Below are 25,283 nucleotides of genomic sequence, written 5' to 3'. Positions count from 1 at the left end.
TCTTCAGAACAGAAGATCTGAACCTAAATTATTTCCTGGGTAAAATTCCACTGACTTCACAGGAAGGATTTGAACTTGAGGATAAATTCCACTATGATTCTCACACAGAGAAAGAAAATGCTTCAGTGATATGGTTGGTCTCTGCTGAGAATTAATAACCTTCTCTGACTCACATGAGGAAGTTTTAGGAAATTCAAGCATGTGGAATATATCCAGAATGTTCCTTTTTTTATCTCAGAAACTGCTAATCAAAATTAAAATTGTATAATTTCACTATGTCTGACTCATCCTTCACCTGCAGGGAGAAATGCTAAGATAATATTCAAAGCAAATCTTCATTGTGTAAATCCAACATCTCATTCTTTAAAGATGAATTGATGTTTAATGCTTGCCTTTCATAGTAATTGTGTTATCTTGAACACTGTGACTTGTCCAAGGAATTTAGCCAAAAGCCACTGGAACCTATTTTGAATGTAGTTGAGGAAAGGTGGTACTTTGCTAACGAGCAGCATTTAAGATGCTTAAATTTTCCTTTGGACTTGTTCTTTAATACGATGCAATGAGGTTGCACAGATTATCATTCTGGGAAAAAAATAATTAGCAAAGAGTCCCAGAGATCAGTCATCTTGAGAACTGAATGTGTTGAGCAGGAGTTCATTTGAACTGGTTTTGTTTTTCAGACACTGCAAATGGATGTAAACAAGCTGAATATCACATTGCTTCGGATATTTCGCCAAGGAGTGGCAGCAGCACTGGGACTGTTACCTCAGCAAGTTCATATCAACAGACTCATTGTAAGTACCAAAGGGCTGCGTATAATAAAATGTACCTGGTTATTTTGAATTCTCTTAAATTTATTTTCCTGTCATTATGGAAAAGTGCAATAAAATAGGACAGAAAAATACTTTTTTCAAATATTTTTTTTAACTGCACTACAGAAAAATAGATTTCCATTACAAAATTATTTAAATTTTCGTTTGAAAGGAAACCATTCTCAGTTACAGTCTAGAGAAAAATTAAGTCAGATAAATCTCTTTTGTGCCCTATTCATAAGCAGATTGCTTATCCCTTAGTTTTCATTCCAATGCAGTTCTATATCACATTCATTAAGAGACAATTATTCATGTTTTGTTTCTCAAAGGTTGAATATTACTTCAAAAATTACATGTGATTCTGCCTCTCGAAGGCATCTTCACAATTTATCCTCAGATTTTCCATTAGTAAAATAATCGTCTTCTCACAATATTAATATTCATGTTTTGCTGTTCAGCTATAATGATCTATGCTCAGAAATTATCTTGTAGACTGTGGTATCATATTTGCAAAAGATGACGACAAATTTGCTTCTAGTAACAAAGACTTTTTAAAAGCAACTGTCATTGTATGCTTTTCTGTGTAGGGTTAAGAGCATACGTTCTTAACACTGTGGTCTTTTTATGACAGTTTTGCCATGAAACAAAAAAACCCACAACTTCCTGTGTGTATTTCTACCTTTCAATTCACATTGCAGAGGGAAGAAGAGTTATTTTATTTTATCCTACATGGAGGCTGAGTATTAGGGAAGAAAACTGACAGGTTCAGCATAAAAGTATTTCTTGTCTTGATAGCTTGATAGGATTGTATACATCAAAAAGGATTACAGAACTCCTTCAAATAATGTCTCTGTGAGAAAGGATCACACAAGAAGTACAGCAGAAAAGATCAATAGGAATGCAATGCAGTCCTTTTCATGTTCACCAGTGATGTTGCTCATTCCTGACAAGTGATGCTAAATCTCCTTTGTCCCCTGCATTAACCAGAATAAAAGGTTGAAAGACATATTCAGAGAAAAACACAATTAAATGAGAAATATTCCAGAGTTTGTGATGTGTATTTCAACATACTAAGTCACTTAGTAGCTTTCTCGCTATGCTCTGTGGAAATTACGTAAATAAGCAGAAGAAATATGCTGTTTATTCTCCTACTGGCTCCATAGCTTTTCCCTTTCTCCTCTCATTTGTGATCTAAGGGAAGAGGTAATGTCATTTTGCACCTGCATATAGCTCAGAATACAGTAAGTGCTATTAATTAATTAGTCTTCTCAACATCTGTAAAAGCCTGCTATGAGTTAATCTTTTAATGATATAAGAAAGAACACAAAATTTTACCCTATTTGCTCTAAAAATCACACACAGAAAGTCAAAATTCACAAGGAAGAAAAATACATCTTAGAAGACATTACTCCCACTTCCCATCCTTCTAACATGAGACAGTTCCTCTCATGCAGAGAGCTGGCAAGCAAGCAGGGCACATCAAAATTCATCTCACCTCTCTTCAGCCTAGTCTAAGCTACTCATCTAGGTTCCTTGTAGAAGCAATGTAGAGAAGGACAACTGGAGGAGGAGAGGCATTGGGATCCCAATTATTTTCGGATGGATTAAATCATTCTCTGGAGATGCCAGTCTCTCTCCACTGACTTTGGAGGTAGTTTAGATGACAGGAGTGAGGTAGGCTGAATCTCTCCCAAGTGAGCAGCTCTCAGAAGTGATCAGAAGCCTAGCAGCTAGGATGTGGTTGGGGACAGGGAGAGCAGAAGGCCTGCTAGCCTCTTACATATAACAACACATAGTGTGCCAGGAAATATTAACTGGGCATTTCCAGTGTCTCCTTAACCTTTCCAGTAAACCCTCCTCCCATAAAGGCCTTTTAATGGGCAGAGGAACCTAAACAGAGGAGGCACAAAACACTGGGAATACTGCATCACCACCAAGCCTTGCCTTGTGCCTGCCACCTACACCCAGAACCAGCCACCTACCCACACCAGAGACAGAATAGCCTCAAATCAGCTTCTTCAGCTCGACAAAAGCCTCTGCCTTGAACTCACACTCCAGACCTGTAGGCGTGTTTTCACTCCTCATCACCCAGCTGATCTGAGTAGTCGCCCTGAAAAATGCCCAGTCCCACCACTAGCCAATATCCTTACCAATCTTATCAAGCAGATGGACCAGCAGCAGATGTGAGAGCATAGAGGGCAGATATATGGTAAATGTGTTTGAAAGAGTACCTTTCTGTGCAGCTCTACTTCTGAATGCAAAACTGGGTATTTTAAGAATAGCAAAAGATGTCTTTTTCTTCACTTCAGTAAAGATAATGATGCACATTCAAGGTGAGGGGAAGGAGGCTGGGCGAAATCAGGATTGTCCCGGTTTGAACTGATCTCTCCCATCCCATAACAATGAATAGCAAATAACCAGACTGGTGAGGTTCTTGCCTGCGCAGGCAGTAATGCAGGCAGTAGCTCCATGCATACCTTGCGTGTGTGGCACCCCCCAGGTCTGGACTCTGCATCGCAGCCTCAGCTAAGTTGGAATACAGATTGGGGACCAGGGAGGTAAAGCCCCTCCCACTGTAAGGGAAGATCAGGTTCGAGACCACCTGAGGAACCTGAATGTACATAAATCTATGCGACCTGATGAGATGCATCCCAGAGTCCTGAGGGAATTGGCTGATGTAGTTGCCAAGCCACTCTCCATGATATTTGAAAAGTCATGGCAGTCAGGTGAAGTCCCTGGTGACTGGAAGAAGGGAAACGTTGTGCCCATTTTTAAAAAGGGAAGAAAGGAGGACCCTGGGAACTACCGACCTGTCAGCCTCATCTCTGTGCCTGGGAAGATCATGGAACAGATCCTCCTAGAAGCTGTGCTAAGCCACATGGAGGACAGGGAGGTGATTTGAGACAGCCAGCATGGATTCACCAAGAGCAAGTCCTGCCTGACCAACCTAGTGGCTTTCTATGAAGGAGTAACTGAATCAGTGGACAAGGGAAGAGCAACAGATATCTATCTGGACTTCTGTAAAACCTTCGACACAGTGCCCCACAACATCCTTCTCTCTAAATTGGGGAGATATGGATTTGATGGGTGGACTGTTCAGTGGATAAAGAATTGGTTGGATGGTCGCATCCAGAGGGTAGTGGTCAACGGCTCGATGTCCACATGGAGACCAGTGACAAGTGGTGTCCCTCAGGGGTCCATACTGGGACCAGTACTGTTTAATATCTTCATCAATGATATACAGTGGGATTGAGTGCACCCTCAGCAAGTTTGCAGATGACACCAAGCTGAGTGGTGCAGTTGACATGCCAGAAGGACGAGAAGTCATCCAAAGAGACCTGGACAAGCTGGAGAAGTGGGCCTGTGTGAACCTCATGAGGTTCAACAAGGCCAAGTGCAAGGTCTTGCACCCGGGACGGGGCAACCCCCGATATCAATACAGGCGGGGGGATGAAGGGATTGAGAGCAGCCCTGCCGAGAAGGACTTGGGGGTACTGGTGGATGAAAAGCTGGACATGAGCCAACAATACATGCTTGCAGCCCAGAAAGCTAACCAAATCCTGGGCTGCATCAAAAGCAGCGTGGCCAGCAGGTCGAGGGAGGTGATTCTGCCCCTCTGCTCTGCTCTGCTCTGGTGAGACCTCACCTGGAGTGCTGCGTCCAGCTCTGGGGCCCTCAGCACAAGAAGGATGTGGACCTGCTGGAGCAGGTCCAGAGGAGGGCCACAAAAATGATCCGAGGGCTGGAGCACCTCTCCTATGAGGCCAGGCTGAGAGAGTTGGGGTTGTTCAGCCTGGAGAAGAGAAGGCTGCGAGGAGACCTTATTGCGGCCTTTCAGTACTGAAAGGGGGCCTACAGGAAGGATGGGGACAGTCTTTTTAGCAAGGCCTGTTGTGACAGGACAAGGAATAATGGATTTAAACTAAAGGAGGACAGATTTAGACTGGATATAAGGAAGAATTTTTTACAATGAGGGTGGTGAAGCACTGGAAGGGGTTGCCCAGAGAGGTGGTTGATGCCCCATCCCTGGAAACATTCCAGGCCAGGTTGGACGGGGCTCTGAGCAACCTGATCTAGTTAAAGCTGTCCCTGCTCCCTGCAGGGGGGTTGGGCTGGATGACCTCTAAAGGTCCCTTTGCAACCCAAAACATTCTATGATTCTGTGATTCTAAGTTGGCCATAGCCCTGCAGAACCCGGGTTCCCACACCCTGTGTGGACATCAGCACTGTCTGGAGCACTGGTCTCATGGGCTGTTCCAGTCTGTCGCAACCAGAGGAACTCTGGCAGTCTCTCCTTTTGCTCCCTTGCAACAGAGTGAGCATCATTGACATCTCTAACACAGCACCCCTTGGGCTGCCGGGACTGCATCAAAGACACCAGGACAGGAATTAATAGAGGGGAGAGTAGGTATTTTCATCTTACCCACTGAATGTAAACAAAACTTTTCTGGTCTTTTCATTTTGTTTTGCCATTTTAAGGAGTTCCACTGAGTCGACTAAAAGGACTTTATACTTCATTGTGGTATGTGTCTGCAATGTGTTGACACGGGATTAGGAAGCAGTGCCAAAATACCACAGCATTAAACTAAGCATTCCTGTTTAAGGACCACCTTCTAAAACAGGGTTGCATTTCAGCTCAGATCAGATGAACTATCTGCTGAAACCCCTGCTGGTGCTTTGCCCTTGACCGCATCCAATGGCTCCTCTGCTCACCATGTTACATTGACCTGTCTTGTTTAATGGTACTCTCGGGAAGAGGGTACCCTGGCAATAGTGAATGAGACAAAGCACATGTGCCCACATATGGTATTTGCATTTTCTTGCACAGTCAGATGGGATTTAAGGAGGCAGAGAGTAGGTATACGCTCCCCACAGAGCAGGTTGCAGCCTTTACATTCCATGCTTTTGTTTTTGGAATTATTGTTACAATCTATAGACAGCAGGGAATATCTAATCTCAGACCCTTCCTATGATTCTGCATTTGTTTTGTTTTCCTAGGGGAAGAAGAACTGTGTAGAACTGTTTGTGTCTCCACTGAACAGAAAGCCAGGAATTTCTGAGGCGCTCCCATCTGAAGAGGTGCTGCGTTCCCTTAATATCAACATTTTGCATCAGAGTTTATCCCAGTTTGGAATAACAGAGGTCTCTCCTGAGGTTGGTTATCAATTTTCTAACCTGTAGTTTGTTACAGATTAGACAGTTATTACATCCCTGGTAGCTTTCAGGCTGAGGTTCTCAAGCATGAGGCGGGAAATGTGTAAGCTAAGATGGCATTACTGCTGTAAGGCAATTATACAGCTAGCTCTGTTAAATTACTTTAATAGTGCTTCATTAGGCTATTTAAGCATGAATCCAGGTCCTCCTCACACAGTTGGGCTACCATTGAAATCAGAGTTTAGATCCTAAGCATGCATCAATTGCCTTAAAGGAAGAGGGCCCAAGGACATTCAGTCTGTTAATGTGTGTTGGCAGGTATAACAATTTCCATAGAGAGATAAATGAAATGCAGATGTCAGGTGTGAGCATTACTACCTGTGTAACTTGTGTCTGACATGATTTTGAAAACTGAATTTGTACATTGTATTCATGCTTCTTTCTCTTCTCGGGAGAAGTGAGAGATTTATTGTGTTCACCTGCTCCAAAAAGAGGGCAAAAATAAAACTTGTAGCTATTATCTGTATGACTACATCCATTTTTTTTGAAAAAAAAAAAAAAAATCTATTTCAAAGCAGAGACTGCGCTGCCATCTCCACAGTGTCCCAGACATTACCAGTGGGATAGACATCTAATTCTGGGCTGACCACTTGAGCCATGCACAGCAAATGAATAAACACGAAGGCCTTTAGGAAAGGAAATCACTGAGCTCATGGACATAGTCACATCACATTGCATTTTATTTAGCGTCCTAGAAGCCCTTACCTACATATAAAGACCCTCAGAATTCAGTGTGAGGTCCAAATAACTTCAGACATGTTATCAAGAATTAGTATTTTCCATGGAAGCTCCCATTTTGACAGAGGAGATGTCTATGTCCAAAAAAAAGGAGAAAAGGAGAGGTTCTTATGAGCTGTGTTTCCACCTGTGGGTAAAGTGTTCCTGGTTTTTTTACATCCAAACCTATGTCTGAGCCATTGCTGAGTTAGTACTGGCTGTTATGTTCACCTGTATTTCTACTGATTAGAAATGCTTTTGCTCATTTTAAGTATTCTAAATCTGTTTAAGAATCTGGAAGATGCCTGTGGTACAAAAAACCAAAATATAAAAACAAGGCCAGTTTAATGCAATTTTACATGCTCTACCACAGCAGCCTGCCACTGTGAAAATGAGCACATTCTCAGGTTTTAGCTGTTCTCATACAAAACAAAGCCAAGCAGTGCTGTTCAAATGTCAAATCAGATCTTTATATTACCCATCAGTACCTGGGCTAAGCTTCCTTTAGGTCAGAATGTCCTTTGTTACTGAAGCATATGAGACTGATGGTTGTGATATATGAAGTTATCTGTTCCAAGTACTTCAGTTACAAATAACACTTCAGGTAGACGTGGGACAAGAACATATATGAATAATAGATGAATGGAGAAATAGTATCAAGCTATGAAAAGACACTGGAAAAAAACACAGCACTGAACTCAAGATCTCATCAATGTTAGATACATTTCAATAATCTGGAGTGCTCAGATATTTGAATTTTCTCTCTGGAAAAAAATGTAGACAACCAGACGGAATCATTTAGAGATGATTATTAGGATGAAAGTTATGCAGAATCTAACTCCTTCTAATACGGTTGGAGAAACAAGAGATTATTTTAATGTTTCAGTTGCTAGCAGATTACACAGCTAAGGCCCTGATCCTGAAAAATTCATGCAGCTTTACACTAATAGGTATTCCTTTTGGATCTTAATAAATTGTTTACATGTGCAAGACTTCACAGAAAACAGGAGCTAAAAGACAACAACATATAATCTTTACTTGCTCAACTACTAACCAGTTATTTACTCTTCTCTTAACTTGCTCTAAGAACAAATCGTGCCAAAGAAAATAACAGCAAAGAAAATCAAAACAGGCAAGCCTTTGAAGGAAGATATAGTTATATAAAGCTTTACATAGCTTTGACACATTATTTTACCCATTTTGTGTGTTTATTCCTGAACTATCAATCCTAATTAATTCATAAGCTAATAAATTGTTATTCTTCCACCAAGAACTCAGAATGTTTCACGACCAGTATTGTATACGCACTCACAGTGTATCTGTGCAGAAAGGAAGCATTACCCTCATCTTTCTAGGTGGGTGGCTGACACAGAGGTGTTAGGGCTGGAATTTGTCTCCTTTTTTAGCTGCCTGTTTCAGTATTAGCTGCCTAAGGCTTGAAAGTCTACCGTCTCTCTCGACGGTAAACAGAAAGACAGAATTAGCTCCAGTGGGCAGTTCATCCCATCTCTGGGATACCTCTCCTGAGATTGCTTGGTTGACTCTCTTTAATGGTGGGGGAGGTTGCCCTATCCTAAGAAACTTTACCAAGATTATGTAGGAAAACCCAAGTTTTCCAACCAAGTGGAAAACTGAAGCTTTCTGCTTAAAGTCTCAGCCCATGCGATCCCATAAACAGCAAAAGCCTCAGTGGATGTAGGTGACTGGAACAACATTTCCATTCATTCCAGTAATAATTTGCCAGTTCACATCTGCTGATGCATTAATCACTGATTGATATATTTTCAATTCAATTGCCTGTCTTAAAATTCATATCCTAGTTTCTTACGCTGCAGTAGCTGAAAGAGCAGATTCCCCATGTGCCTTTGCTGTACGAACCACTAGAGTCCTTTGCTGCCTGGTGTAGCATGGACTGTGTACCTGTGGGAATGTGAAAATGTAATTTCGCAGAGTTGTTGCCCTTTTGGGGATCCAGGGAAATGGCAATACGTTCCATATGTCCTTTCTCTTCCAATGGCCTATTGTAGTTGTAGCATTTGCTCTTTTATTATGGTCTAAAGTTTGTGTCTGAAGTGGGATTTAGGATTGTGTCCTGCTCCATGGTGTGTAGCAGGGCCAGGAGCAGAATTCCTCAGGACAAATTACCAAATTGTTGCTTGTTGGTGGGACTAAATTCAATGACTCAGGCAGTCCATGTTATTATGGTGTGGGAATCCTGACTTCCTAATGTCTTTAAATTGTGCTCAGGGAAAATAGAAAATACTATTGGATTTCAGAGCTTAGGAGAGTGGAAGAGAACTTGAAGTGGCTTTGAATGACAAGAATAACTGAAGTTACAGTAGGTGAAATAAGAGTTACTGTCTATTGAGAGATAAGCTAACTGCCAGCTAGGAGATGTGGCACAAAAGGAGAATTTTCCAGAGTTCCTGCCAAAATTATGCAATCCCAAAATGTATCATTACAGCCTCCTTGCACAAGGCTTCTGTTGGTTGCCTTTGAAGTGTGTGATATTAACTTCTTAGAGAAGAAATCAAAGGAACCAATCATGCACTTACAGCATACAGAAACCATAAGTCATTGTAAGGACAAATGATCAAACCCAATAGCTTAGAAATTACAACAGCCTAGACCGACAGAGGCACCCGGGAACAAAGCAGAGCACAGGGACGTGCTCCTGTGGTCACGCAAGGCAGACGTAGCGTTCCACCTGCATGGGTGCAAGCAGAGCACCGCGGCAGGGACAGGAGCCCTGCAGGCCTGCCAGCTTTGACATGAAATCACAACACTTTATCGCACACACGTGTCAGGTGTGTGCCTCTTTGGGGAGGCTTTGTCATGGGACATGTTAAGTGGCTGGGAGTCGGAGAGGTCACCCGTGTTCCTGCATGTTTTCACTGGGGCTGGCAGTGATTTCTTGGCAGACTTGCCTAACCTGCCTTAGCTAACATAGTTAAAAATAGCAGAAAAAGCAAAAGCAACTCAGTGTGAACTTCAGTGAGCCTTTTTTGATCTTAAGTTCATTTCCCAGCTCTGTGTAAGCTTTCCTCTGAGCTCAGAACTACAGCTTGCCGTGCTTTCATTAGTCTTTCAGCCCAAGCAACTAACTGGGGTTAACTGACCCATTTGCAAATTCACCTATTTTCCAGTGAAGACTTATCTTTCCTGGCAGCTCCTGATCTCCTGATACCTTGACAGGATCTTTCAGTCACAGATTTTACAGTGACTACTTCAGGTCAATGTCTCTCTTGTTATTATCAAAAGCTGGCTGCTCATTTTATTTGTTTCTAGAAATAATCCACTAGGTTTCCATAATAAGACCAGAAAGGCCAGAGTAGATTTTTAATGTCTTCTTTTAAAAAAAATTCTATAGAAAATTGTTTTTCTAAACACATTCCAGTGTTCCAGTTCAGAGCAAAGCAGATACAGGCACTCTTCAGTAAGGTTGGCAATAGCATTGTTTAGAATACGTTGATTGTTCCCTACCTTGAATTATGTTGAATTTAAACTGTTTAAATTAAGCTGGCTAATTCTGCCTGAATGACTCACCTGATTGTGGACACTCCTTAGGGAATGGAGTCAAACACCAGGGATGATCCTCTTGATGATGTACAGGATGATGAAGCCAGATTTGCTGTGGGACCTGATGGTGGCTGAGCTACTGGAACTCCCCTGCCAGCCCACCCGCTCTGGGTACCCCTGCCTTTATCAGCTGTGGCTTTTTGCAGCTCAGCTTGAGTTTATCTTCCTGCCCTGTGATGGCAGTGGTACATTGCCACTCCTCAAAAACTATGCAAAAGTCTTAGTGGGTTCTCAGGCAGGAAAAGGCTCCCAACAGAGTGACTGAGAAATGTGGAGTAACATCAGTCAATTGAGACACAGCACATCTCCATGTGAGAGGCTCATTGCCCATGGTCATGGACAGAAATCCTCTCTTTTTTGATTTTTCCACAGCATTTGGCCATCCTGTAAGCTTATTTTTCCTGGGCGTCAACAATTTGTAGTGAGCGTGGCAGTTTCTGTCCCTCTTATCAGTTCTCCCAGACTGAGGAACAAAGTTCTGAATGAGCAGCACTGACGCTTTAGAAAGCAGTTCCTTATTGTGGGCGTGAACTGACTCAGTTACTGTAGGTCACAGCCTCTTCTGTCATTAGGGAGCAGCTTAAGCAATGAGTCTGCTGTTCTGCATACTGCTCAGTTAGATCTGGGGGAGAGATTTCCTGGGTTAGGTGAAGGTACTACTTCAGTCTTTCAAAATGGTGCGTGAAACGTTCAAGTTGTGGCATACATCTTTTTACCCTTTTTAACAGCATTCGTTAATATTCGTTAGCTTTATTTTTAGAAAGACCAATCAGGGAAAAATGTATCCTGAACACACGTACCATTAGACAGATGTCATAGAGATTAATTCTCTTAGACTCAGTTATGTATACAAAGTCTATTATAAAATATTTAAAAAGTTTTGTGGTGCTAGTGAATTACAGTTAATTAAAGTCTCTCACCCATTGAGTCAAAAAGTCCTATTAGCTTTTCATTTACTTTTTAGTGTATTTGTCCTTTCAAGGCACAACCCCCCCCATTTACTCACTTAGAAAAGGTCAGCATGGCCAATTCTCCTTCAGCTCCTGCTTTTTATCTAGATTTTCTCCTGAGAGATCTGAAACACCGGAAAGCCATCGGGTAACCTACCCAGGGTCAACAGTTTATAGCTGCTGCTGTCGCTGTGGGATTCTCATGGAGCTCAAGAGAAGCAGTCCGATGTGTGGAGCAGCTGCAGTTTTGGGCTCTGAGCCAGTACTGGGACCCGAGTCCTGTGCTGTGAGCACAGCAGAATAACCTTGCTGTGCTGAGGTAGCAGGTTGCACGGAGAGCTGCACCCCGTTAGAGTGGCAACACTCTTCAAATATGTCTAGGAACAATTTTTGCAGATATATTTGGCAAGATTTCCAGCTTATCATTGAAAGCCCTGGTTTTTAAGTTACTCACTAAACACAAGACTGACACTTATAAACATTGCTAAACTGTCGATACCTGCAATACTTTTAAGCCCAGATCATGAAACACTGCGTGATTACACACACACACACACACAAATACACTAATTTTACAAGGTCTGTTTCTGTAGTTTAGCAGAAGGGGGTAAAGGATTTCCATTCTGGTCCCTAGGGCTATGACTTCCAAAGAAAACTCTTGTTTATGATGCTTTCAGTTCTAAATCAGTCAACTCCTGGTTATACACATGCATTTTTTTTTTTAGCAAGCAAGTCTCTGTAAATTAACCATGCTCCCAAATACTTCTCTCGATGTTTGCATTTTGTGGCAGTATGATCTGTGAATTGTCTTGCATCTGCGTTGACTTTAATCTGCATTGTCCTGGCCCTTTTCAAAGCAAGCAGGGCACAAACCTGTGCTGAAAGGAGGACCATGAAAACCATAGTGGGATCCAGCATGCAGCAGGTTTTTGTCAGCTTGCCCTCTCTTCCCCAGGCAATGATCTCCTCCTCAGCAAGCCTTTCCACATGAATTCAACTTCATCAGGACTTCTGTGTTTGGGAGGCTGATGGACACAAGGAGTTTGCTTGATATATTAACTGTTCAAAAGAGCAGGCTAATGGGTGGCTAAGCAGACTTTGGAGCATGAAGTACCCATGTAAAGTGCTAGAGGGTCCCTGCAGTTATACAGGTCCAGTGAGCAGCCACTCACCTTTAAACGGAGGAACTCTTTCCACTGTGGAAAACTCCCAGTCCTCTTAGACAATGTCCCCCACCTTGAGATAGGAAGACAACTCACTAGTTAAACAAGAAGTTTAATTAAAGCCATTGGGGAATTTCAGCGAAAAGGAAACAGCAAGACCTTGAACATTTACAGTGGAAACCATAATTTAAGACAGGTGTTTTTACTCAGTCTGAGAACTGTACTGAAAATGCACAATTAAGAAAAGAAAAGCAAGTAGCTGAAAATTGGGAGAGCAACGCCTACTGAACTGTGGTCACGGAAACACAAGACAACATACTTTATTCTATTGCAGTTAGACTGAGGGTACATGTACCCTGTTTCTACTGCCAAATGTCTATTTGGAAACATAGTGAAATTCTGGTAATTTAATAGCCCAACCAAGTCCCCACACTGCAATAAAGCCAAAAATAAATGCTTTTACAATTATTTCGTAATCCCCAGGAGTTCCCCAGGAGTTCTGGAAATTTTAGTGTGCACAGCTGTTTTAGAAATGTACTATCAGCAGGAACCCAAAGATAATGAGATTACTTTATGCATAATCAGAATTATAGATAGACAGACAGTGAGATTACTTTCAGCATAATCAGAATTTTTCACGTATGCACATGTGTGTGTGTGTGTGTGTACTCTAAAGGTGACGGTGGCAGGGCTTTCCAGCTCACAAAGGCAAACTGGCAAGTCACCTGCTCTTCACTCCTGTATCAAGTGTAAAAAGTCCCGAGGCTGGCGTGGTGCTGGGGCTGGAGATACGCAGCGGGGAGAAAGAGGCAGGGCAAGTGGTTCCCGCAGCCCACGCGGGAGCACTGCCCTTGTACCTGATGAGCCAGGTAGTTTCCAAGAAAGACTGCAAGTCTTGTTTGCTTACCTTCAACCAGCCCATGACTCCTGGTGGAGGATTATCTCAGCAGCCACAGAGAAGATCTTAGATCACCTTGCGTAGCGTTAGGAGCCCTGGGTTGCCCGCACGGACACGGACGCGCACAGAGTGCAGGCAGGGTGCGTAGCCGAGGTGGGTATGCAAATAGCAGCGTTCAAAGTGAGTGCCATATACGGTGGAATGTGAACTGTGACAAAGCTGAGGAGGGTGATTAATGCCTGACGAGAGCTAGTTAATCTGCGCACATACTGTGTAACTTTTTTTCTCTTCCTCTTTCTGTTTTATTGTTTAAAAAAGAAAAATGTTTTGCAAGGACAGCATGAAGCAGACAAAATCTGGAGCAAAGAAGGATTTTATGCGGTTGTCATATTTCTCAGCATCTTTGTCATTCTAGTAACTTGTTTAATGGTAAGTATCCTTTTTACCTTTTTTTGCTGTTCTTTACTTCATGCTTTTCTCAGTTTCAAAGATAGTGTCACACATTCTTTACATGAACGGTGTTTTCTGAAAGCTATTAAAAACTCAACTATAAGGTAAGAGTTGGTCACTCTCATAATGCTGTGAAGCCAAAGTTTGAAGAACCACATTTCTTGATATATTTTGAGTCCAACTGAAGAATGTAACTAGAAGAAAGCTGAAGAAATAAATAATGGGCTCCTAAATCTGCAGAGTAACTGTGTAGTGACGTGAATGATGACTTCTCAACCTTCTTACTAAGGTCCCAGGATCCCTGAAGTTGCATTAGCTGCCTGTATTTCAGCTTTATTGGATAGTAAAAACACCACCACATTGATACAATATTGTCAATGCGCAGTTTTTAGAGTGTGTATCGGTATTCGTGTATTGAATACACAAATTTTAAACTGAAATGACTAGTAACTACATGAAGGAGCAATCGTACTTTTGAACAACTTTGCCACTCACATTGTATGAGTTCAGTGGCCAGGTTTCTGGGCATTAGACATACTTCTAATATGCTAAATATGAGATGTGCAAGGGTAACACAGAAGATGAACAACACTACACCACAACTGACTTTCATAGGGTAATTTTTGCATTTTTTCCAATGTTGTATCTCATGTTTTCCTTCTCTGAACTGTAGATTTCTTCTGTGGTGCATAAATATAAGGGTTTACTGAATTCTATGACAATTTTCAGCATTTATGAACACATAGTATCTTGGAGACTTTTGAGATATTTTGCTTTCAAACACGTTTAATTTTCTTTAACCTAGATGGATTTCCCACTTACAACCTTAAGATGGAAAGAATGTTTAAACTGAAGATATTAAAAAATAATCCCATTTACAACAAAATCTTATTTAAGTTTTTAAAGTCTCCCTAAGATTTGAAAAGTATTTATTTTCTCACAAAAATTCTTGCTTTATATGATTTCTTCTTCCTAGTCATCTCCGTTTCTCCATGCCATCTCACTCAAAAACAAGAGAGTAACTCTAGAAGTACTAACTTTTACTCAAACTTTTTACTTTGGAGAAGCAGTTATTTTGGTCATTACTGACTGTTTAACTGGAAGGGTATAGAAAATGCTGTCTGTCCTTGTCCCAGTACTACACAGTATTTTCATTAATTATTTGAAATGCGTAGACGGTGTTGGGAATTGTAAGCATTGTGGAGGACAGTATCAGAACTTAAAATATTATTAAGGTGCTGGAGAAAAGATGGGAAGTAACAAGAATACTGCTTGGCAGGGACAAGAGCTCCAATTGTGTGCATCAGTACAATGTAGGAGATGCATGGCAAAGCAACAGTTCTGTAGGAAACGTTCCAGCAGTACTGCGGAGCACACACTGAAGTACATGAGTAACATCACATCACATTTCTGCAAAAAATACACTTCTTGCCCTGGGTTGTATAGATGAGGATATGATCTCTGAGATCTGCATTCAACTTGGTTCTTGTAATAATTTAGTTATAGTATCGTGTATTACTCATTCTCTGTGGTCTCTTTTGGGTACCACACTTGTGAAAAATGTCAGGCAATTATAGTAAGGAGGAGATAAAAGAGTAATCAGAGATACAGAAGACATGAAATTTGGTTTATTTATGACAGAGAAAAGAAGAGCAAGGAGAAACATGGTAGTTCTCAAACATGGAAAGATTTCAAACACTGTGGTAAGGAAGAAGATGATACTTTCTCCACTGGGGATTGGAAGAGAAGCAAATTTTTTGAAAGGGTGATTTGGCTGACTCATTAGAAATAACTTTGTTATCGCATGGGTCACTAGACCCTGGAGTACATTGCTTGGGGAAGCTCATGAGTTTTCACCCGTTAAGGTTTTAGGCAAGCATCTGTCAGGAATAGTTTGGGTGTAGCTGATCTGGAGTTAGAGCAGAGGTAAATACTAGTAGACTCCTTGAACTCCCTTCCAGATGGATTTACTGTGATGCTGTGGTCTTTTCTGCAGGCATTCCCTTTTCTGTCCCCTCCAAGGTCCAACCTGTGTCTTTACGTGTGCTACTGTTTAGACTGTGTAAGTGGACACTGTCTCAGATTTTGCCAGGACCTGCTGATACATGAAGTATGTACAATCTACAAGGCTAACAAACAGCTCACATTGTTTTTCATCCCACTTTATGTGTGTCAGAGTGGCAGATTTATGAAAAGTAGGAATACAGTATTTCAAATTCAGCCATTGCAGTCTACCTGACCATTCAGCTTTAGCATAAAGCATTAGGGCTCATCGTAAGAAGCTTTGGCTGTATAGAACTTATGAGATCACCTAAATGTGTCCTCTCTTTTAAAATTACAGGGTAGGCACCTTTTTGTCCATAGGTCGTTATTTGTAGTTTAAAGGGTCCAAAAGCAGAAAGCTTAGCCTTGGAAAGACGACTTGGAAGTGTCCTTTAAAGTGCGGAGTAGGAAGTACTTTAAGTGATGATTATGATGACTAGCAGTGCTCAGTGTAAGACAGCTGAATTGTCAGTGTTATTGATTTGTTCTGTGTAATTTCTGCAGAAATTGTAAAACATGCAGCCTTGTCTCTTAACTGGGTTTTACAAACCATGACGCTTCCCTGCGCTGAGAGCACACTGTGCATTAACAACTTTTAGGCTTCTTAATACTTGGCTGGAATTTAACAAATATCTGGCCTCTATACATAAAAACCTACAGTGGAGAGTATTGCTAAACAGGGTAGTACAGCAGCACATGAGCTAAACTTGGACTTGTAAATTGTACCTCTGAGGTCGTTTTATGTATTTACTCAGCTAGTCCTCGTTGTCGTGGTATGGGAACCTCTTGTGTCCCAGGAGCAATTCATCATATGTGGAAGCCAACACGCAGCTCATTGCTATCCTCATCATGGGCTGACCATGGGCTCACTTCCACTGGGAACATTGTACAACATTCACAAAGTTTGCCAGGCGAAGTGCTAAGTAAGAATAAATATTTTTAGCACTCCTATGTGTAAAAGAGGTCTCTGTATTTTTTATTTTACATAGATAGAGAAATAACTGAGCCATCACCAAATTTACTAAATAACACGGTATTTGACAGTGGGTTAAATTATTTGCTATCATATTTCTTACTAATTTTGCCTGGTTTAATAAACTAATATGTTTGCATATCCTTTTTTTTTTTTTTTTTTGAATATGTACATGTAAGTATCTGTTGAGTAGTCTGAAAGTATCACCTTCAGATTATGAAATATTTGTAGCTGTTTGTGATAAAAGGGTTTTCTAAATGTTTTTCTTCCCCCCCCCCCCCCCAAAAAAAAAAAAAAAAAGCCATGCTGTCAGCACGCTGTCATTCTTCCATATAAGCTGAGTCAAAGAGGAGGCAGAAAGAAGACTTATTTTCCTTTTGGACTGTGGCTTTGAACCCTAGGTTTAATATATGAAAAAATTACAGATGACCCACCTTGTGTGTCCTGGAAAATAGTACTTTGTGTTGTTCAGTTGTTCCATGCCTCTTGATTATCCTCGCAATGAATCTTCTGGGGTATCAGTAAAATGTCAGTTTCCGTAATTTAGGGGCTTCATACCTGTTTCCATCCATAGTGACGGATGTGTTTAAAGTTATTTGAAATATGAGTACAACTGAGTTGTTCCCTTTGCAGAGCTTGGTGATTGGGTTGATCACTGTCTTTTTGGCCATTTCTGTTTGTTTGACTTTCACCTGGCATTCATTAAAAACATGATAGCCCTGACCACACTTTCTGAGGAAAGTGTGTTAGCTCTTAGATCAGATGTGGTTCTTTAGCTTTTTTTCAACTTCTGCTGGTGGCAGGCTATCTTTTTTCCTAGGGTCTAATACTTGTCCAGGTTTTTGGAAGTCAAAAACATAATTCCCTGGGTCTCCAAGGCATGAAACTATGTCAAAATATATCAGTGACAAGAAGGTATGGTTAACAATGTCATGACTGTGAGTGTCTGAGCCGTATATCTGTGGGTTACCAGAAACAAATGAGACCACTGGAGGAAAAGAGGGTTAAAATATTTCAAGACCCTGTTTTGTCTTTACTGATACCTGCATCCTTGCTTCACAGTAAGGCTGTTTTTTCTGCAAAATAATGGCAAAGAGCAGCTTATCTTATCCATGCAATTTAATTCTAAACTCTTCTGAATGAACAGATGGTTTACGTAGCTAAGACTTGTTTAATGGGTGTATTGCTAATGACATTAGGTCAGTTCCCAGCTAAACCTCTAATGCTAATCCTTGAAAAAACAAACCCATCAGATATATCCAGTCTTCACCGGAAAGCTATGGAGTGCTAGATCTATGTGGTGGTAGTGGGGCAACAGCTGTCAAAGAGCTTCTGACTTGCAGCGGAAAAATGCTTTTGTCTAGGCTTTGTCTTTATGGCTTTGCAAACCAGGATTCAATTTAAATGCTTTACAGCAACAGATAAAGCAGAGTAGAAGGTATAAGGGTATCTGCAGACACCTTCAAAAAGCTGTGTAAGTGCCTTTCACCCACCTCCACACACAGTACTTATGATAGTAATTCTCCTAAGTTTCATAGATTCTAAGGCACATTTTGAAAATGGCACAGCTACAGCTCAGAAATTGTTTTTTTCATTCCCCTCAAGAGAGATAAGATGTGTTAAATAGGCGTAACACAGGTTCCTCTGGAGTGACATTACTGAGTACACGCTACCCGCCAGCCCTCGCCAAGCAGGTGTACAGCGTCAGCGTGGAGTTCGGTGAAAGAGGATCAGTACAACTTCTGAAAAGCTTTTGCTGCAGATATCTGACATCCAAGTTTGTAAGCAATAGGTGGACAGAGAATCCTGGTATTAGAGTATGTTCAGACATCAATGTCTTGGTAATTGTAAAACACACTTTTCTGAACAGATGCCTAAATATCTTCATAGGCCATGCATCGCTTCAGCTTTATTCCAGAACAGGTTATGTTTCTCTGAGGATACTGAGGGATATCCTTATCCTGAGGAGTATTTCAGAGTAGTAGCAGCCTACCATTACAAAAGTGGCCTAGTAAAGTTACTCTGTTCAACCATCAGCTCCATGCAAAATGAGTAAGAGTTTTTAAGAACACCTGCTCTAAAACAAATTGAGGCTGCTATAATTAGAGATACATACCTGGATGTATCATGAACGCCTCTTTTATTTTGTGCCATTGGCTCTCTTGTGTTAAAATTCTTACAAATTTTTCTACAATTACTCTATTTATCAGTATTTCCTTCTTCACAGTGTGTTTTGTAACTATTTTCCATTCTATGTTATTTGCCCATTTAATAATACAGCTGCTGGTATTACAAATAATTACTGGCTCACAATAAGAACTGTTAAAATCCCTACTGCCCATGTGTACACACTGTGGTTTATGTAATGAAAATATTTATCCTGTTGTGGGAAACGCCATGTAACACAACTTGCAGCTTACCTTCTATAGCCACGTGTAGCAATCTTATCCAGCATTTGTGATACTTTCCTTGCTTTGTTTACCAGGAAATTGAGATTGGGCTTTCCTCTTCATTTCTGTAGGTTCTGTACAGATTAAAGGAGAAGATCCAGTTGTCACTGAGACAAGAGAAGGAAAAGAAGCAGGAGATCCACCTCTCGCCCCTTCCCCTGCAGACATCTCAGTCCGAGTATAAGACTGCCAACAGTATGGTCCAGCCTCAACAGGCTCCAAAGGTTGTCAATGTGGTAGTGGACCCTCAAGGCCAATGTGTTCCTGAGCTCAAACCTCCCCTGTGTGCCAGTCCGTCTCCTTTCAGAATGAAACCTGTGGGGCTCCAGGAAAGGTAGGATGGTGCCCGTTGCCTTCAGGATTTATTCTGCTTTGTTATACTCATGCCGCATGATTTCATATGTGTCTCTTCTGTCAATGAGTGGGAGACTTTGCCATACAGATATCTGAGAAGTGGGATTTTGGTGTGTTAATATCTATCTCAGGGGTATTCTTTCCTTTCTTTTTCATATGAGCAAAGGTCCATCAGTTTGGGCTGAGATTAACCGCAGTACTGGAATTCTTTTTGCTAATTTGTTTCTTCCCCTTTCCAACTATTACTCCAAAGAAGTCATTTTTCATTTTCCATTGATTTTTGCCTGTTTTGATCCTGGAGATCCTGGCAGAGGGCACAAGGGCTTGTTATATTTTGTCAGCAAAGGACATTCTCATTGTCAGGGAGTCCCTAGCACATGGGAAGCTTAGAAAGAAGCAATATTTACACCGAGTGCATTTACCAGTCTCATACAGTATTTCCATTATCACCTTTAGATAATTTTTCTTCTTAAATCCAGCTTTCCATGATGGTCAGGATACAGTGTGAGGTCTACAGGCTTTACAAAAAAAGAGAAAGAAGTGATTAGTAATGAAACTGACCCTTACGTGCAGCTCCTCAGAAATACTCGGGCACCAAACCTTGCCACTCATTCTACCTTTCAAAAACTGGGCCAGTGCTCTTTTTATAAAACTAGATATTCTTCCCACGGGAGAATGCACAATGGCATCTGTCTCTCCTCTGTTAGAAACCTACATAATTTCTTGCCCGATGGCTGCAGGCCGCTTTCATAAAGCATCAGTGCTCTGAATAACTAACGTAGCATGCAGCCGTGCAACTGAACTCTTCTACCCCAGCACAGATGATAAATGAAAGAACAGACGCCACGCAGATACGATGGGGAAATCAGAATGAAAGGAGACCAAGCAGAGCCTTGTCTGTGAGGACTCTCAGAGTTGAGCAGTAACCCTGATTCTGCTTGAACCACAGGATTTCAATGACAGAAATTTTATCAATGGCTTTATGAGGCACAGACAAAGCTAAGGCAGGGGGATTGATTCTTCCGTGAGTAAAAGATGCTGAAAGGCAGACCTGTCCTAAAATATGTAGTGATATCACTGCAGCTAAAAAAAATAAAGAATGTAGGAAGCAACTAAATACGTTCTGATAGTAGCTCTCATTCCACAAGACCCCAAAAATAAAGTACATGAGCATGGGGATCACGTAGCTAGTTTATAATACCTAGTACCTAACATAGCATATGTAATAGTCAAGAGGGATTGGGGTGGAAGACTTTGTAGAGGAAGCTTGTACTTAAGGATCAGGGAAGAAATTTTTCCATTGCTTAAACAAAGAAAATAAAAACTATTGATCTAGGATCTTAATTTCCACCACTGCAGATAGAAACTCAGCATTTAATGCTCCTAAACCAAATTTCATCCTTTGGAAGGACAAAGTTCTGAGTCAGATGTGTCAAAATGGAGAGCTGAGATACAAAGAGGAAACTAAACCTGATGTTTGATCAAATAAACCAGGCATTTGAGCTTATTACTAAGGAAAAAGAAGTTGAAGGAACTGAGCACTTCAGTTTCTATTGTGAAAGCATACTAATAGGCTATAGTGAAAAAATGAAAGCACTTGTGTTAACATTCCATTCTGCAGTTCTTTTTGTCGTGTTTAACACAGTTACACTTTATCAGCCCAAGTCCACTTTCTAAGAAATGGTGGTTTAAGTTTATTTTGAGCTCAGTGATACGAAGGTTTGGGGATGTGAGGGAGAGAACTTCAGGGAATAAGTTGTCTTCTCTTCCTCTGAAATAAGCAGCTATTATTATATATATTTCTTATTTACTTACTATATCCTGTACTATAAACAAATTTACATACATTTTGACACACCGAAGCACTGGCAGAAAAAGTAATAATGCAGCAACACATTTTGCCTCAGACATCGTCTAATGACCAGGTATGTGGACAGTTTAAAACCTCTCTCCACCTTTCTGCCCCACAACAACCTTGCATTAGGCAGCCTTGGGCCATCCTCCTTACACATGGGAGCGGTGGACCTTACAGCATGGGTCTGCACACTGCAAGCAGCACACCGTGCACAAAACAGTCTGCTCGCAGCCCTTTCTCTGTCAGTATGGAGTGGGATCAAGCCTGGAGGTCCCCTTCTGCTCATAGTCACAGCTTGGGGGCACCCATTCAATAGTGTTTGCTACCCTGATTTTGGTTTCTACCAGGAGAAGCAGCTCTTGGCAGGCTAGTGTGGATGTGGGGGCTCCTTGACAAACTTAGCATTGAGATTCCTTTGGCCAGATGGCTTGACAGTGGTTCCTGAGCAGTATTTTCTAACTATCCAAACTCCCTGGTTTGATTCCTTAAGTGTGATCCATAGTCATGAAATGCCTAGTATGATCCAGAGCAAACTGTATCTCTTCGAAGAGAAATCAATGGACCATGGGCCAAACCAGGGTGTGAGCCGACCGCTGTCCCTAGCTGTCTAGATGGGAAGTTTGTGGCAGCATCTCCAAAGGACGGGGCAGAAAATCCGGGTGATGCCTGCCTCTCAAGCTCTCCCTGCTCTGCACACTGGGTGCTGCTTTGAGGAGCATATCTAAATGCAAACATATGGTGGAACTGAGTTTTCACAAAGCACCACATCAGCACCTGGCCCTCTGAACCTTTCCGTTTTTAATAGGAATAGCATTAGCTGGTACAGAGGCAGACAAATTGCTAATGGACAACTGTCCATAGATCAAAACGTTTCTGGGAGTTTATCCAGCTTCTTAAAACGTATTGTGCTGCTGAATACTAGAGCCAAGTCCATATAATCGGGGTTTTTTTCTGCCTATCCGGAAAGGCTCTCACTCAGCTATTTCCACCAAGACACAGCTTCCCCAGCAGATTACGCAGCATTTGCACTATCAAATGTGTGGAACGCTGCAGGTGATTTTTTTTATTATTATTATTTTTTAAACCAGCCCGGTGCTTGGCATGGAAGGCAGCGGTGAGGGACGCCGGGCGCGGGGAGGGTGACACCTACAGCCGGCGGGCGACACTGCTGGCTGCAGCCCTTGGAGGAGGGAAGGTGGTCAGGCAGATTTGGGGGTGGTGGTGGGGTGTAACTAACTGGCCCAGTGGCCTCAGGAGGCGAGTTATTTTCCTGGGTGCCGGCCAGGGATGCGCGCCCACATGCAGCCTGCGGCTGGGGAAGGGACGGAGCGGTGGTGGCCCGGGGCGGAGGGGTGGACCCGCAGGTGTGGAGGCGAGAGGGCTGTTAGGACAAAGAGGCACTCACCCCTTTCGGTTACAATTAGTGATAGATGCTGGGGCAGGCGACTGAAGGGCTGTCTTCGGAGCCTCCCGGCATCCTCTGGATCGCTCGGTAGGGAATGCTTCAAAAGTTGCTCTTTCCTGGTGTTTTCACAACTGCTGCGCCTTTGCAGCAAATTTAAAATATCACAAATATTTGATATAATATATATTATATATATATATATTTGATATAAATACATGGAAGAAAAGAAAATGTGGAAAATAGCTCTTTCACTGTCTGTGTTAAAAAACTTTCCAAAGCACTGTCTGTGTTAAAAAACACAGACAGTGCTTTGCAAAGTCTTCTCAAGCATTTGTATTCCATCTCAGCCACAAAGACCTAAACCTGTGGCTATTACACCTAAATAATCAGTGGGAAAGACCTTCTCCACTGTCAACCTGCAGAGTGCTGTTACTGACCGAAGGAAAGGGAGAGCTAATGTTCTCCCGTGGGTGTCTTCAGTGATGGACTGTCACAATATCATAGCGCCGACGCCTGAATTTAGGATGTAAATGATCCTGTTCTCTTCTGTGAGCATATCTGTGAATATTGCATCAGTGTTTATTTTTCTACTTAGGCTTTTAGAGGTTTATATGAATAATACATACTTTTTCCTTCAGCGGAGTAAGGCTTCCATTTATTCTGCTGGTTGGCCCCAAATTCATCTTCATATGAATGGTCCTAGCCAAAATCAGAATCTGGTGAAGTGGGATGTGATATTTTAAATTTCATTCTGACATGTCAGGCATTGAAAATTCTTAGTACAAGCAGTGAGTTGTTAAAACACAAGCATGGTGGGGATATAAATATAAATATAAATATAAATATAAATATAAGTTACCACATCCGCACAGTATTCACTTGTTCTACAACTGGATTTACTTTTCCTCCAGCTACTGCTGCTGTGAGTTTTAGTTCCAGTATTATTTGTGACTAGGACAACTGTATTTCAACTAACTAGTGCACAATATACCGTTTTGTTCAAATTAGTTACTATCTAGCATGCAAAAGTACATGGAAGAAAAGAAAATGTGGAAAATAGCTCTTCCACTGCATGTGTGCACACACACACAGTGCCTTGGAAAGTCTTCTCAAGCATTTGTATTCCATCCTAGCCACAAAGACCTAAAACTGTGGCTATTACCTCTAAATAATCAGTGGGAAAAATCACAGCACTATGTTTTCTCAGTCTGTTACATATTCATTGGAAAATTATTCTATCTGAAAGGGAGAGCTCCTCACATTTACATATCAGGATGCTAGGGACATGCAGGACTCTCATTCAGACCAAGTAACATTTTACATGTGCTTCGTGCTAATTTTTTTTCTATGCAAATAAATACAAGAGAGTGGAGAATACAATAGAAAAGAAGTTTGGCAAATAGAGCAAAAACATGGCAGATAAGTGAAATAATAAAATATTTCTTAAATGTGAAATAGAAGAATTCTGCAACAGTATGGAAGCACTGCTGGGACACAGGAAAACAGAAGAGTCTGTGTGAGAGGGAAGGCAGGCAACGCCAGCATGAGCAAAACCGGAGGGGAGAGGACTGCTCACTGACACCATTCAACATACACTGTGCAACCAAGTCTGCAACCTCTAGAGAAAATCAGTAGGCATCAGAATAGAGAGTAGTAGGGGGAAAATCACCTAAATCAATGTCAAGTGTAACTCCCTACAAACATAACAGATAGGACTGAATCTTGGCTTTAACACTGATTGTGAGAACCGTGCGTGATGTTACGTTTCCCCACAAAGCAGAGCAATGCTATAAAAACCCTATGCCACATTTTATAGACTGTAATCAGTGAGATTTCTCTTACCATCCTGAAGATACCTGTAAAGTGACAGCAGAATTCTTTTCTCCAGTTTTAAGAAGTATTCAGTGGACATACAGTGAGTATAGGTCACTGTAAGTGTAATGAAAGTTAAGTTGAAATAATGTGCATTATAAAGCTGCTAAATGCTCACCTCTGTCCACCGCCTTATAAGATGAGAAAAAGATATTCTGATGGAAAAGAAAGGCAATATATTTTTAAATAATTTAAAAAGTTATTCAGATAACCCACAGTAGTCTGTGGAACTTGCTGCCAAAAGATAAAGTTTGAATCAGGAATATATTAGCAAGAGGTACTCACACATATAGTTACACAAATAATGACAGCAATTATTGTTCTCTGTCTTCCTTTCGCATCCTTCCTCAGAAACATCTTGTATTTGATGCCTTTACAGAGAAAACCGTGGACAGTTTGGGTGTCAAGTTTGAAGGTGGAAGAAAATTCCTATGTTAATATTGATAACTATTCTCTTTTATTAGTTGTTCTGCATAGACACACAAATTAAACTGTTGTTCCGGCCACCTATACAAGTTCTGTGCCCTGTCAATTGCCATCTGGATGAC

The 25,283-nt window shown here is 41.4% G+C and overlaps 1 protein-coding gene across 1 annotated transcript in view; it reads left to right on the top strand.

Moving 5' to 3' along the window:
• Positions 1-25,283, top strand: part of PTPRR (protein tyrosine phosphatase receptor type R) — a gene marked incomplete at its 5' end in the record, with an annotated part of 150,320 nt that overhangs the window by 72,205 nt on the left and 52,832 nt on the right. The window contains 4 exons of the mRNA XM_075727931.1: positions 681-794; positions 5,811-5,966; positions 13,652-13,762; positions 19,321-19,583. Coding sequence (XP_075584046.1) covers positions 681-794; positions 5,811-5,966; positions 13,652-13,762; positions 19,321-19,583 — 644 coding nt within the window. The remainder of the gene's footprint in view (positions 1-680; positions 795-5,810; positions 5,967-13,651; positions 13,763-19,320; positions 19,584-25,283) is intronic.

This window comes from Pelecanus crispus, chromosome 1, assembly GCF_030463565.1.
Source record: "Pelecanus crispus isolate bPelCri1 chromosome 1, bPelCri1.pri, whole genome shotgun sequence".
Taxonomy (NCBI): Eukaryota; Metazoa; Chordata; class Aves; order Pelecaniformes; family Pelecanidae; genus Pelecanus; species Pelecanus crispus.
The sequence above is the reverse complement of the archived record's forward strand: the minus strand, read 5'-3'. Positions and strand labels throughout refer to the sequence as shown.